This window comes from Tachyglossus aculeatus, chromosome 4, assembly GCF_015852505.1.
Source record: "Tachyglossus aculeatus isolate mTacAcu1 chromosome 4, mTacAcu1.pri, whole genome shotgun sequence".
NCBI classification, from domain to species: Eukaryota; Metazoa; Chordata; class Mammalia; order Monotremata; family Tachyglossidae; genus Tachyglossus; species Tachyglossus aculeatus.
This window is the reverse complement of record NC_052069.1, coordinates 967,391-982,561: the sequence shown is the minus strand read 5'-3', so window position 1 is coordinate 982,561 and position 15,171 is coordinate 967,391. Positions and strand designations below refer to the sequence as shown.

At 52.6% G+C, this 15,171-nt stretch overlaps 1 protein-coding gene across 2 annotated transcripts in view; it reads right to left on the bottom strand.

Annotated features, from left to right (window-relative positions):
* FAM193A (family with sequence similarity 193 member A) overlaps positions 1–14,025 on the bottom strand; it is a 252,759-nt gene extending 238,734 nt beyond the window's left edge. For both annotated transcript variants that reach the window (XM_038745554.1, XM_038745555.1), the window contains exon 1: positions 13,924–14,025. In XM_038745554.1, coding sequence (XP_038601482.1) covers positions 13,924–13,971 — 48 coding nt within the window. In that variant the 5' untranslated portion in view covers positions 13,972–14,025. The remainder of the gene's footprint in view (positions 1–13,923) is intronic.
* Between the last annotated feature and the right edge of the window lie 1,146 nt (positions 14,026–15,171).

Below are 15,171 nucleotides of genomic sequence, written 5' to 3'. Positions count from 1 at the left end.
CTTCCATACTATGTTGATTTCCTGAAACACCTTTCATGGGAGAACTTTTCCAGCACACCTCGATTTGTGCCGATAATAGTAATAATAATAATGATGGCGTTTATTAAGCGCTTACTATGTGCAAAGCACTGTTCTAAGTGCTGGGGGGATACAAGGTGATCAGGTTGTCCCACATGCGGCTCACAGTCTTCATCCCCATTTTCCAGATGAGGGAACTGAGGCTTAGAGAAGTTAAGTGACTTGCCTAAGGTCACACAGGAGCCGGGATTTGAACCCATGACCTCTGACTCCAAAGCCCGGGCTCTTTCCACTGAGCCACGCTGCCTCCCCAGACACCCGATCATGCACCCATTCTGCAGCTGGTAAGAGTTGGGCAGAAACTCACCCCGGACCTGCGTTCAACGTCGACTCAGTAAACACTGCTAACCGAGAGGCAGGGTTTCCTAGTGGAAAGATCAATAACCCGGGATTCGGGACACCTGGATTCTGATCCCAGCTCCGTGACTTGCCATCCAAGTGACCTTGGGCAAGCCACGACTTCCCTGTGCCTCAGTTTCCCCCTCTGTAAAAGGGGGATGAAACACGTGTCGTCCCCGCCACTTAAACTGAGGTCCCAGAGGGGACAGGGACTGTGTCTAACCTTACTGCCCTGAATCTATCGCAGCGTTTACTACAGTGCATGGCACACAGCAATTTATTCAGCGCTTAGAATAGTGCTTTGCACATAGTAAGCGCTTAACAAATGCCAGCATTATCATTATTATTATTTTGTTAATGATGTGCATTTAGCTTTAATTCTAGTTGTTCTGACGACTTGACACCTGTCTACATGTTTTGTTTTGTTGTCTGTCTCCCCCTTCTAGACTGTGAGCCTAGGGTAGGGACCGTCTCTATATGTTGCCGACTTGGACTTCCCAAGCGCTTAGTACAGTGCTCTGCACACAGTAAGCGCTCAATAAATACGATTGAATGAATGAATGAACAAATAGCTCCTCCTCTGTGGGCAGGTAACACGTCTACCAACTCTGCTGAGCCGTTCTCTCTCCATCGCGTGGCTCAGTGGAAAGAGCCCGGGCTTGGGAGTCCGAGGTCACGGATTCTAATCCTGCTCCGCCGCTTGTCAGCTGTGTGACTTTGGGCAAGTCGCTTCACTTCTCTGGGCCTCAGTTCCCTCATCTGGAAAATGGGGATTAAGACTGTGAGCCCCCCTGTGGGACAACCTGATCACTATGTAACCTTCCCAGCGCTTAGAACAGTCCTTTGCACATAGTAGGCGCTTAAAAAATGCTATCACTATTATTATTATTATTATCGCCTGCTACGGTATTTTGCGCAAAGGAAGCGCTCGATAAATCCCGTCGATTGACTGCTTAACTGAACCGTCATTATGTCAACCCGCTAAATGGTTCGGCTTAGAAACCAAATCGAGGCCAGAAGTTGATCCGCCAGGCCAGCACTGCTGGGTTTCCCCGGGGATCTTGTGCGGCGTGGCTTAGCGGAAGGAAGGACCTGGGTTCTAATCCTGACTCTGCCGCTTGCCAGCTGCGTGACCTTGGGCAAGTCGTTTCCCTTCTCCTGGCCTCAGTTCCCTCATCTGGAAAATGGGGACGAAGAGCGTGAGCCCCACGTGGGACCGGGGAAGTATCCAACCTGATACGATTGAATGGCTGAATAATCAGGGTGGCTACAGTCCCCTGTCCCACATGGGATCTAAGTAGGAGGGAATAGGATTCCATCCCTGTTTTCCAGATGAGGAAATCTGAGGCGCAAAGAAGTTCGGTAACTTGCAGACGGTCACACAGCAGACAGTGAATCAGTGGCATTTACTGTACAGTGCTCTGCACACAGTAAGCGCTCAATAAATACGAGTGAATGAATGAGTTAATGATGTTTATATTGCTATAATTCTATGTATTCTGATGGTATTGATGCCTGTCTACTTGTTTTGTTGCCTGTCTCCCCCTTCTAGACTGTGAGCCCGTTGTTGGGAAGGGATTGTCTCTATCTGTTGCCGAATTGTACTTTCCAAACGCTTAGTACAGTGCTCTGCACAAAGTAAGAGCTCAATAAATATGACTGAATGAATGAATGAATTAACCTGTATCTACCACAGTGCTTACAACAGTGTTTGGCACGTAATAAGCGCTTAACAAGTACCATCACTATTATTAACTGTTATTGTTTTCGGGCTTCTACAGCCCCTCTTGTCTCCTCGTTCCTGCCCGTCCATGTTATCCAGCATGTGCCCCTCCGCTCTCAGACCCTGGGATGCACAGCCTAGGTTAGTCCTGTCAGGTCTCACTCCCTGGCCAGATTAATGATAATAATAATAATAATAATAATAATAATAATGGCATTTATTAAGCACTTACTATGTACAAAGCTCTATTCTAAGCGCTGGGGAGTAACAAGGTGATCAGGTTGTCCCACAGGGGGCTCACAGTCTTAATCCCCATTTTACAGATGAGGGAAGTGAGGCACAGAGAAGTGAAGTGACTTGCCCAAAGTCACACAGCTGACAACTGGCAGAGGCAGAATTCGAACCCACGACATCTGACTCCAAAGCCCGGGCTCTTTTCCACTGAGCCACGCTGCTTCACTTGAGCCCACTGTTGGGTAGGGACCGTCTCTGTATGTTGCCAACTAGTACTTCCCAAGCGCTTAGTACAGTGCTCTGCACACAGTAAGTGCTCAATACGATTGATTGAGAAGCAGTGTGTCCTAGTGGATAGAGTACAGCCCTGGGAGTCAGGAGGTCATGGGTTCTAATTCCGGCTCTGCCACTTCATTCATTCATTCATTCAATCGTATTTATTGAGTGCTTACTGTGTGCACAGCACTGTGCTACCTTGTCTGCTGTGTGACCTTGAACAAGTCACTTCACTTCTCTGGGCCTCCGTGGCTTCATCTGCAAAAGGGGGATCGGGCCTGTGAACAGAGAATCAGAGAAGCAGTGTGGCTCGGTGGAAAGAGCCCGGGCTTTGGAGTCAGAGGTCATGGGTTCAAATCCCGGCTCCGCCAATTGTCAGCTGGGTGACTTTGGGCAAGTCACTTCACTGAGACTCAGTTCCCTCATCTGGAAAACGGGGATGAAGACTGTGAGCCCCCCGGGGGACAACCTGATCACCTTGTAACCTCCCCAGCGCTTAGAACAGTGCTTTGCACATAGTAAGCGCTTAATAAATGCCATTATTAAAAAAAAACCCACAGGGGACAGGGACTGAGTCCAACTCGATTTGCTTGTATTCGCCCAGCGCGCTTAGTACGGTGCCTGGAACAGAGTAAGTGCTTAAGTACTGTCATTATCGATATTATTTGAGACGCCTGAACAGTCTGAGGGGAGTCAATAACTGAACGCAGACCGACTGTCCCGACAGAGCCACACCGGGCCGATTCCCCGGGAAGAGCTGGGCTTCACAACCTGAGACACAGGCGAGCCCAAGGGAAGGAGGGGTTGAGTCTTAGACCATCAATCGCATTTATTGAGCGCTTACTGTGTGCAGAGCACTGTACTAATGGGGTTGAAGGCAACCCCTTCTGACGACAGAACGGGGTTGAAGGCAACGTGCCCTGGGCAGGGAATATGCCAGTTTATCGTTATATCGTTCTCTCCCCAGCACTTTATAATAGCATTTATTAAGCGCTTACTATGTGCAAGGCACCGTTCTAAGCGCTGGGGAGGTTACAAGGTAATCAGGTTGTCCCACGGGGGGCTCCCAGTCTTAATCCCCATTTTACCAATGAGGTAACTGAGGCGCAGAGAAGTGAAGGGACTTGCCCCAAGTCACACAGCTAAGTGGCAGAGCCAGGATTTGAACCCATGACCTCTGACTCCCAAGCCCGGGCTCTTGCCACCGAGCCACGCTGCTTCTCATTTGGGACACTTGGTACATTGCTCTGCACAGAGTAAGCGCTCAACGAATAATACGACGGACTTGGATCAAGGGCGACTTGAGCGGGTGATTCTTCACAACCGCCACAAAAGACGAGCAGCGTGGCCTGCTGTTGGGTAGGGACCATCTCTATATGTTGCCAACTTGTACTTGTATCTATAATAATAATAATGATCACATTTATTAAGCGCTTACTATGTGCAAAGCACTGTTCTAAGCGCTGGGGAGGCTACAAGGTGATCAGGTTGTCACGCGGGGGGCTCACAGTCTTAGTCCACATTTTACAGATGAGGGAACTGAGGCCCAGAGAAGGGAAGTGACTTGCCCAAAGTCACACAGCTGACAAGTGGCGGAGCCGGGATTTGAACCCCTGACCTCTGACTCCAAAGCCCGGGCTCTTTCCACTGAGCCACGCTGCTTCCCCATATATGTTTGTACATATTTATTACTCCATTTATTTATTTTACTTGTACATATCTATTCTATTTATTTTATTTTGTTAGTATGTTTGGTTTTGTTCTCTGTCTCCCCCTTTTAACTGTGAGCCCACTGTTGGGTAGGGACCGTCTCTAGATGTTGCCAACTTGGACTTCCCAAGCGCTTAGTACAGTGCTCTCCACACAGTAAGTGCTCAATAAATACGATTGATTGATTGATTGTACTTCCCAAGCGCTCAGTACAGTGCTCTGCACACAGAAGGCGCTCAATAAATACGACTGAATGAATGAATGAGTGGATGAGGCACAGATATGGGAATCAGAAGGACGTGGGTTCTAATTCCGGGTCCGCCACTGGTCTGCTGTGTGACCTCGGGCAAGTCACTTTGCTTCTCTGGGCCTCAGTTGACTCATTTGTAGAACGGGGATTGACAGCGAGCCCCACGAGGGACACGGCCTGCGACCAACCCGATTATCCCGTATCTACCCCAGTGCTGAGTACAGCGCCTGGCACATAGGAAGCGCTTAACAAACAGCATTAAAAAAATGCTACACGCCGTCTAGTATAGTCCACTCAACAGATCATCATCATCAATCGTATTTATTGAGCGCTTACTATGTGCAGAGCACTGTACTAAGCGCTTGGGAAGTACAAATTGGCAACATATAGAGACAGTCCAACAGATCCCAAGTCCTTCCTCCCCGCCTCCTCGAGAAGCAACCCACGCTACACAGAGCGGCCTTAAAAACTCTGTTGGGTAGGGACCGTGTCTATATGTTGGCAACTTGGACTTCCCAAGCGCTTAGTACAGTGCTCTGCACACAGTTAGCGCTCAATAAATACGACAATGAATGAATGAGCGGATGGGGCACAGATATGGGAATCAGAAGGACGTGGGTTCTTCAACGGAGCGGCACGAGTCTGGTCTCGAAGCTGAAAAAGGCCGATCCTTGAGCATCATCATCAATCGTATTTATTGAGCGCTTACTGTGTGCAGAGCACTGGACTAAGCGCATCGCATCATTTTGCTAACTTTCCACGGTTTGGGATACTGGGCCAAAGGGATATTTAAAGGGGCGGGTTGCACAAGAGCCGAGAGCCCAAGATGCCGATCAAAATCCATTTCACCCGGGGAATTTTAGACTTCTCGGTGGATCTGTGATCAATTAAGTAATTGTTCTTTTGAACGAAAGAGTGGGCCAAAAGTTATACTTGCAGGGATACTTGCGAGCTCCTTGCGGGCAGGGAACGTGTCTACCAACTCTTGTTATGTTGTACTCGCCCGGTACAGTGTTCTGCGCACAAAAAGCACTCAATAAATACCAACTGATTGACTGACTGAGAAGCAGTGTGGCTTAGGGGAAAGAGCCCGGGCTTGGGAGTCAGAGGCTGTGGGTTCTAATCCAGGCTCCGTCACTAATAACGGCATTTATTAAGCTCTTACTATGTGCAGAGCACTGTTCTAAGCGCTGGGGGGATACAAGGTGATCAGGTTGTCCCACGTGGGGCTCACAATCTTAATCCCCGTTTTACAGAGGCGGCAACTGAGGCTCAGAGAAGTTAAGTGACTTGCCCAATGTCACACAGCAGACATGTGGGATTCGAACCCATGACCTCTGACTCCAAAGCCCGGGCTCTTTCCACTGAGCCACGCTGCTTCTTGTCAGCTCGTCACTTAGCTGTGTGACTTTGGGCAACTCACTTTACTTCTCTGTGCCTCAGTTACCTCATCTGGAAAATGGGGATTAAGACCGTGAGCCCCACGCGGGACAAACTAATTACGATGTATCTCCCCCAGTGCTTAGAACAGTGTTTGGCCCATAATAAGTACTTAACTACTATTATTATTAGTCCTTTTAGACTGTGAGCCCACTGTTGGGTAGGGACTGTCTCTTCATGTTGCCAACTTGTACTTCCCAAGCGCTTAGTACAGTGCTCTGCACACAGTAAGCGCTCAATAAATACGATTGATGATGATTGATGATTGTTATTTTATTATTACTGTTAATCCTATCTGCTCACTTTATACCCACTCAGAACTTGCTTAAAGCGGATCATTTTGATCTCACGGCGGGTGGGCATCCAACAACTTTTAGGTAAGAACTTTTTAACACTTCCAAATCTGGCTGCAAAAGTAATTAAAACAGTATGGTAAGTAAATGCAAGACAAAGAAGATGGAAGAATGTCAGGCAGCTTTCTGAGACCAAGTGAAAACAATTATGCCAATTCCTCAGCTAATGTTGCCAAGCGTCCAACTGACGAAGCGATACAACTAAAAAAGCAGGAGTAGCGATCGGCCATCGGGTGCGTTATATGCCTCTGCTTTCCCAAAACCGAAACTTCGTTTTTCATTCTTTTTTTTTAAAGTTGAGGAAATGACTTTCCTTTCAAATACCTGGCTTCAGAAACATAAACTCAAGCCTGAATCCCGTAAGAGGAAAAAATGCCTGGCCCGTATGGACGGCGGGGCCGTATGAAGATGACTGCACATGAAATCGACATTTTCCAGGGCATCAAGTGGAAATGCTACGATTGTCCAGTTTCTAGCTTCGGAATACCCGACTTCAGAAACGTAAACTCCAGCCCGAATCACAGAAGAGGAAAAAAAGCCTGGCTAGGACGGGCAGGGACGGGGTGGGGGGACTGTGTGAAGATGACCGTCCACCCACTTGATATTTTCCAGGGCATCAAGTGGAAATGCTACGATTCCAGAGTTTTTAGGTACAAGTTATCGGACGGAATTTTGTGTTTTATTGCTCTCCTGTCTGCCGAACTGCAAAACTGCAAAATTGTGGGAAAATACAAAACACAACTGTATTACAATATACAAATTACACAAATCACAATAGAAAACTGCGAACTGCAAAACGCTTCCTTGAAGTTTCACCCTCGACTCGGCGCCATTCCAGCAACCCTTGGCCCCGCTGCCGGGGAGGGGTGGCGGAACAACGCGCCGCCCTAGAAAACCAGGCCACCCTCCACCGGACCGGACCCCGCGGGTGGCATCTGCAAGGTGCACGGCTCAAGGTTACGCACGGAAGGCTCCAGAAAGCGATCCCGTCACGTTAAACCACCTCTCCAACGCGATGACTGGAAAGAAGACCCAAAAACCAAATGCAGAAATCACATTCTAATAGACGTTGTGCCCGCGGTTGCTCCCTGACGTCAGGGGCGGATAAATGATATGGGGTTCCACCTCTCCGAGTCTAGACGCCACCTCGCCCTCCTGTCGTCCCCACCCCCTCACCCCCAACGTCCCCAAAGGAACTTTATGTTTCCGCACAATCTCGGAGAGACTCGCTGTACCGTCCGACTCAACCTCTTGGCCCGGACATCAGTCTTCCGGGCCAATACGTTTGGACTCGGGCCAGCGTGCTTGGAACCACTCCCGGCCCATCCAACCTGGGCTAACGGGACCACACCTTGGTCCCCCTCCCAAGAGGAATTTCCTCTTTTCCCACAATACAACCGACGGCGTCCCCCGGCGAGGCCTCCTCGGCCGGCTCCATCCCTCGGACGGAGGAAGAGGAGGAGGAGGAGGCTTTAGATAGGTCATGAGCTGCTACCCTGTGGGGGTGGAGGGGGTGATGGGGGTGGGGGGGTGATGCCCTGGAGCCAGTTTGGGTGACGTCATCATCAATCATATTTATTGAGCGCTTACTGTGTGCAGAGCACCGTACTAAGCGCTTGGGAAGTACAAGTTGGCAACATATAGAGACGGTCTCGGGGGGGGGGGGGAGGCCTAGCCCCGGGGCTTCCAGGAGGAAAACCGAAGGGATCGTGGCGGGGGGGGGGGGCATTAAGCTTCTTCTAGATTGTGAGCCCGCTATTGGGTAGGGACCGTTTCTATATGTTGCCAACTTGGACTTCCCAAGCGCTTAGTACGGTGCTCTGCACACAATACATACGACTGAATGAATGAATGAAGCTTCTCAGCCCAAAGGAGGTCCAAAGGGAATTGGACTCGAGAGGCACTAAGCTTCTTCTAGATTGTGAGCCCGCTGTTGGGTAGGGACCGTTTCTATATGTTGCCAACTTGGACTTCCCAAGCGCTTAGTACAGTGCTCTGCACAGAATAAATACGACTGAATGAATGAATGAAGCTTCTCAGCCCAAAGGAGGTCCAAAGGGAATTGGACTCGAGAGGCATTAAGCTTCTTCTAGACTGTGAGCCCGCTGCTGGGTAGGGACCGTTTCTATATGTTGCCAGCTTGGACTTCCCAAGCGCTTAGTACAGTGCTCTGCACACAATACATACGACTGAATGAATGAATGAAGCTTCTCAGCCCAAAAGAGGTCCAAAGGGAATTGGACTCGAGAGGCATTAAGCTTCTTCTAGACTGTGAGCCCGCTGCTGGGTAGGGACCGTTTCTATATGTTGCCAGCTTGGACTTCCCAAGCGCTTAGTCCAGTGCTCTGCACACAATACATATGACTGAATGAATGAATGAAGCTTCTCAGCCCAAAGGAGGTCCAAAGGGAATTGGACTCGAGAGGCACTAAGCTTCTTCTAGATTGTGAGCCCGCTGTTGGGTAGGGACCGTTTCTATGTGTTGCCAACTTGGACTTCCCAAGCGCTTAGTACAGTGCTCTGCACACAATACATACGATTGAATGAATGAATGAAGCTTCTCAGCCCAAAGGAGGTCCAAAGGGAATTGGACTCGAGAGGCATTAAGCTTCTTCTAGATTGTGAGCCCGCTGTTGGGTAGGGACCGTTTCTATATGTTGCCAGCTTGGACTTCCCAAGCGCTTAGTACAGTGCTCTGCACACAATAAATACGACAATGAATGAATGAAGCTTCTCAGCCCAAAGGAGGTCCAAAGGTGGTGGGGGGGGTTTGGGGGGAGACAACCCCATTTTGTCGTCTGTCTCCTCCTTCTAGACTGTGAACCCGTTGTTGGGGAGGGATTGTCTCTGTTGCTGGATTGTACTTTCCCAGCGCTTAGTACAGTGCCCCGCACACAGTAAGCGCTCAATAAAAACGATTGAATGAATGAGGAGGCGTGGGGGGGGGGCGGGATGGATGGAGAAAGGGAATTGGGCTCAGGGGGTCATGAGGCTTCCAAGGCCAGAGAAGGACTGATATTTGATGGGGAGAGGAGGGAATGTTGATCCCAAGAGGAATACTGAAGGGAAAGCGTGGGGGGCTGGAGGAAGGGAATTGGGCTCAGGGGTCATGAGGCTTTTCGGGCCACAGAAAGTCCAACGGTTGGGGGGTAGGGAGGTGATGACTCCAGAAATATATTTGTTTATATTAAAGTCCGTCTCCCCCCCTCTAGACTGTAACCTCACTGCGGGCAGGAAATGTGCCCGTTTATTGTTATAGTGAACTCTCCCTAGCATTTAGTTCAGTGCACTGTACCCAGTAAGCGCTCGGTAAAAATGTGATTGAATGAATGAAAGGAGGAAAACTGAGGGGAGCGCGAGGGGGGCGATGGGGAAAGGGAACTGGGCTCAAGGGTCATAAGGCTTCTCAGGCCACAATCAATCGTATTTATTGAGTGCTTACTGTGTGCAGAGCACTGTACTAAGCGCTTGGGAAGTCCAAGTTGGCAACATATAGAGACAGTCCCCACCCAACAGTGGGCTCACAGTCTAGAAGACACAGGGGGGAGGGTATTGACCCCAGGAGGTAAACTGAGGGGGGCACACGGGGGGCTGGGGAAGGGAAATTGGGCTCAGGGGTCCTGGTGCCTGAGAAGCCTCAGAAGGCCCAATGGTTCGGGGAGGGGGTAAAACCAAGGGGGATGAGTGGAAAGACTGGGGAACGCAGCGTGGCTCGGTGGAAAGAGCCCGGGCTTTGGAGTCAGAGGTCGTGGGTTCGAATCCCGACTCCGCCAACTGTCAGCTGTGTGACTTTGGGCAAGTCACTTCACTTCTCTGGGCCTCAGTTCCCTCATCTGTAACATGGGGATAAAGATTGTAAGCCCTCCGTGGGACAACCCGATCACCTTGTAACCTCCCCAGTGCTTAGAACAGTGCTTTGCACATAGTAAGCACTTAAATGCCATCATCATCATTATTATTATTATTATTATTATTATTATTATTATTATAGAGACGCAGCACGGCCTAGGGGAAGGAGCCTGGGCTTGGGAGTCCGAGGGGGTGTGTTCTAATCCCAGCTCTGCCACTTGCTGCTGTGTGACTTTGGGCAAGTCACTTCACTTCCCTATGCCTCAGTTTCCTCATCTGTAAAATGGAGATGAAGACTGTGACCCCACGTGAGACAACATGATTACCCTGTATCCACCCCCTTGCTTAGAATAATAATAATAATGGCATTTATTAAGCGCTTACTATGTGCAAAGCACTGTTCTAAGTTCTGGGGAGGTTACAAGGTGATCAGGTTGTCCCACGGGGGGCTCACAGTCTTAACCCCCATTTTACAGATGAGGGAACTGAGGCACAGACAATAATAATAATAACAATGGCACTTATTAAGTGCTTACTATGTGCAAAGCCCTTTTCTAAGCGCTGGGGAGGTTACAAGGTGATCAGGTTGTCCCACGGGGGGCTCACAGTCTTAACCCCCGTTTTACAGATGAGGGAACTGAGGCACAGACAATAATAATAATAACGATGGCACTTATTAAGCGCTTACTATGTGCAAAGCCCTGTTCTAAGCGCTGGGGAGGTTACAAGGTGATCAGGTTGTCCCACGGGGGGCTCACAGTCTTAACCCCCGTTTTACAGATGAGGGAACTGAGGCACAGACAATAATAATAATAACGATGGCATTTATTAAGCGCTTACTACGTGCAAAGCACTGTTCTAAGCGCTGGGGAGTTTACAAGGTGATCAGGTTGTCCCATGGGGGGCTCACAGTCTTCATCCCCATTTTACAGATGAGGGAACTGAGGCACAGAGAAGTGAAGTGACTTGCCCAAAGTCACACGGCTGACAAGTGGCGGAGCCGGGACTTGAACCGATGACCTCTGACTCCAAAGCCCGGGTTCTTTCCACTGAGCCACGCTGCTTCTCAAGTGGACAAGTGACAAGTGAAGTGACTTGTCCAAACAGTGCTTGGCACGTAGTAAGCCCTTAAATACCATCATTATTATTATTTTTGGGGCTCAGTGGTTGTGAGGCTTCTCAGACCACAGAAGGCCCGATGGTTTGGGGAGGGGGGAGAGGTTGACCCCAGGAGAAACACTAATTTGGGGACGGGGTGGGGGACACAAGTGGAGGGGTTGGGGAAGGGGAATTGGGCTTAGCAGTCGTGAGGCCCAATGGTTGGGGGTGTGGGGAATAATAACCCCAGGAGGAAAACTGAGGGGGGCCGTGAGGGGGGCTGGGGAAAGGGAATTGGGCTGAGGGGTCCTGAGGCTTCTCAGCCCACAGTCATTCATTCATTCAATCGTATTTACTGAGCGCTTACTGTGTGCAGAGCACTGGACTAAGCGCTTGGGAAGTACAAGTTGGCAGCATACAGAGAAGTACAAGTTGGCAGCATACAGAGACGGCCCCTACCCAACAGTGGGTTCACAGTCTAGAAGAAGGCCCAAAGGATGGAGGGAGGGGGGTTGACCCCATGAGGAAAACTGAGGGCGGGGGGGGGGGGGGCGGGATTTGGGCTGAGGAAAACTGAGGGGGGCCATGAGGGGGGCTGGGATTTGGGCTGAGGAAAACTGAGGGGCGCCATGGGGGGGGGGCTAGGATTTGGGCTGAGGGGTCCATGGGCTCTCCAATTAATCAATCAATCGCATTTATTGAGCACTTACTGTGTGCAGAGCACTGTACTAAGCGCTTGGGAAGTACAAGTCGGCAACATATAGAGACGGCCCCTACCCAACAGTGGGCTCACACAATCTCTCCAGGCCCAAGGAAGTCCAATGGCTAGTGTATTGGGAGGGGGGGGGGGGTCATGAAGGGTTGGGGAAAGGGGTTGGGGCTGAAGGGTCCTTGGGCTCGTCAGGCCCCAGAAAGCCCAATGGCTGGTGTGTATGTTGGGGGGGGCTGAGGGGTGTGGAGGCCGGTCAGGCCCCCTTGGGCCCAATGGATGGTGTATATGTGTGTACGTGTGTGTTGTTGACCCCAGGAGAAAAGCTAAAGGTCGCCACGGGGGCTGAGGGGTGAGGAGGCCAGTCAGGCCCCCTTAGGCCCAATGGCTGGTGGGAGGGTCGGGGGTGGTGGTGTGCATGTGTCTGTGTGCGATTTTCTTTTTGGGGGGGGGGGGGGGTGTTACCCCCAGAGAAAAGCGGTGGGGGACCATTCATTCATTCACTCATCTGTATTTATTGAGTGCTTACTGTGTGCAGAACACTGGACTAAGCACTATTGGGGGCTGAGGAGTATGGAGGCCAGTAGGCTCCCCCTTAGGCCCAATAAATGGGTGTGTGTGTGTTGGGGGGGGGGGGGGTGACCCCTCAGGTCAGCCTGGTCAGGCCCCTTTAGGCCCAAGAGATTGGGGGGGGGGGGTGTTTGGGCGGGGGGGGGGGGTGTGAGACCCCCAGAGGAAAGCTGAGGGGGGATGTGGGGGCCCATCAGGCCCCTTTAGGCCCAATGGATGGGGGGGGGGGGGGGCCGGACCCCGGAGGAAAGATGGGGGGGGCTGTGGGGGCCTGGCAGGCCCCTTTAGGCCCAATTGTGAGTGTGTATGTTTGGGGGGGGGGTGAGACCCCCGGAGGAAAGCTGAGGGGGGCTGTGGGGGCCAGTCAGGCCCCTTTAGGCCCAATGGATTGGGGGGGGGGGGGGTGTGCATGTTTTTTTTGGGGGGGTGACCCTCGGAAGAAAGGTGAGGGGGACCGTGGGGGACCGTTAGGGATGGGTGTGTGTGTGTGTGTGTGTGTGTGTGTGTGTGTGTGTGGCCCCCGGAGGAAAGCTGAGGGGGGCCGCGAGGGCCCGTCAGGCCCCTTTGGGCCCAAGGGATGGGTGTGTGGGGGGGGGGGGGGGGGGGTGTTCTGGGAGGTGTGTGACCCCCGAAGGAAAGCTGAGGGGGGCTGTGGGGCCGGTCAGGACCCTTTAGGCCCAGGGGATGGGTGTGGGGGGGGGGGGGGGCCCCGGAGGAAAGCTGAGGGGGGCTGTGGGGGGGGCCTGTCAGGCCCCTTTAGGCCCAAGGGATGGGTGTGTGTGTGTGTGTGTGTGTGTGTGTGTGTGTGTGTGTGTGACTCCCGGAGGAAAGCTGAGGGGAGCTGTGGGGGGGGCCTGTCAGGACCCTTTAGGCCCAAAGGATGGGGTGTGTGTGTGTGTGTGGGTGTGTGTGGGTTTGTGTGTGTGTGTGACCCCCGGAGGAAAGCTGAGGGGGGCTGTGAGGGGGGCCTGTCAGGACCCTTTAGGCCCAGGGGATGGGGGTGTGTGTGTGTGTGTGTGCGTGTGTGTGTGTGTGCGCGCGCTTGGGGGGGGGGGGGGGGGTGACCCTCGGAGGAAGGCTGAGGGGAGCTGTGGGGGGGGGGGGGGGGGGCCTGTCAGGACCCTTTAGGCCCAGGGGATGGGTGTGTGTGTGTGTGTGTGTGTGTGTGTGTGTGTGTGTGGTGTGTGTGTGTGTGTGTGTGTGTGAGCTCCCCGGGCGGCCGGGTCTCCCCACAAAACGTCAAACGGCTCCGGCCGCCCCAGGCCCTGCCCGCCCGCCCTCCGTCCCCTCCTACCTCGTCGCCGCCGCCGCTGAGGGGCCCGTTGGCGGTGAGGCCGGCCATGGCGGCCGGGGGGACGGCGGAGGACGAGGACGAGGACGAGGACGACGAGGAGGAGGAGGCGGCGGCGGCGGCGTTGTTGTTGTTGTCGGCGTTGTCGGCGGTGTCGGCGGGTCCGTTGGGGTGGAGCGGGCCGCAAGGAGGGGCCAAGGCCGACGACCCCGCCGCGCCGCCGGCCACTTTACCGCCGCCGCCTCCTCCGCCGCCTCCTCCGCCTCCTCCTCCGCCGCCTCCCCGCTTGTTCTTTCTCCGCTTGGCTCCGCGCTTGGCGTCGGCCGGGCTCATCCTGGACGGGACGGACGGACGGACGGGGACGGGACGGACGGGACGAACAGGGCCGGGCGTCCACCGGGGCCCCGCCGCGGACCGGAGTTACACTCCAATATGGCGGACACAAGGGGAAAGGGAGCCCACTTTACGTCGGGGGAGGCGCGGGAGGGAGGGCCGGCTCGCTCCCCGCCCCCCCCCCCCGCCCGTCGGCGCCCTCCGCCGCGCGGGGGCCGACGGGAGTCGTAGTCCCCCCGCCCGGCCCCGCCCGGCCTCGCGGCGGCCGGCGGACTACGACTCCCGTCGGGCGCCGCGCGGGCCGCGGGGGGTTGTGGGGGTTGTAGTCCGCCGGCGGAGGCCCGGCCCCCCTCAGCCGCCGAGCCCGGGCCCCCGACCTCCCTGACAGGGCCCCCTCCCCGGCCCCACGATCATTAATAATCATAATAATAATAATAATAATTGATTCCTTCCATCGTATTTATTGAGCGCTCACTGCGGGCAGGGCACTGGACTAATATGTACTAATGTAACATGGACCCATATGAGCACTGGACTAATATGTACTAATGCGATATCATCAATCGTATTTATTGAGCGCTTACTATGTGCAGAGCACCGTACTAAGCGCTTGGTATGTACTCATGTACATACCATACATGAGTAATATGTGCAGAGCACTGTACTAAGCGCTTGGTATGTACACACGTACATACCACACATGAGTAATATGTACTCATATGTTGCCAGCTGGTACTTCCCAAGCGCTTAGGACGGTGCTCTGCACACAGTAAGTGCTCAATAAATACATTGAATGAATGAATGAATGAAATACTAAGCCCCCCTCCACACGATTATTAATAATAATTCATTCATTCAATCGTATTTATTGAGCGCTTACTGTGTGCAGAGCATTCATTCATTCATTCATTCAATCGT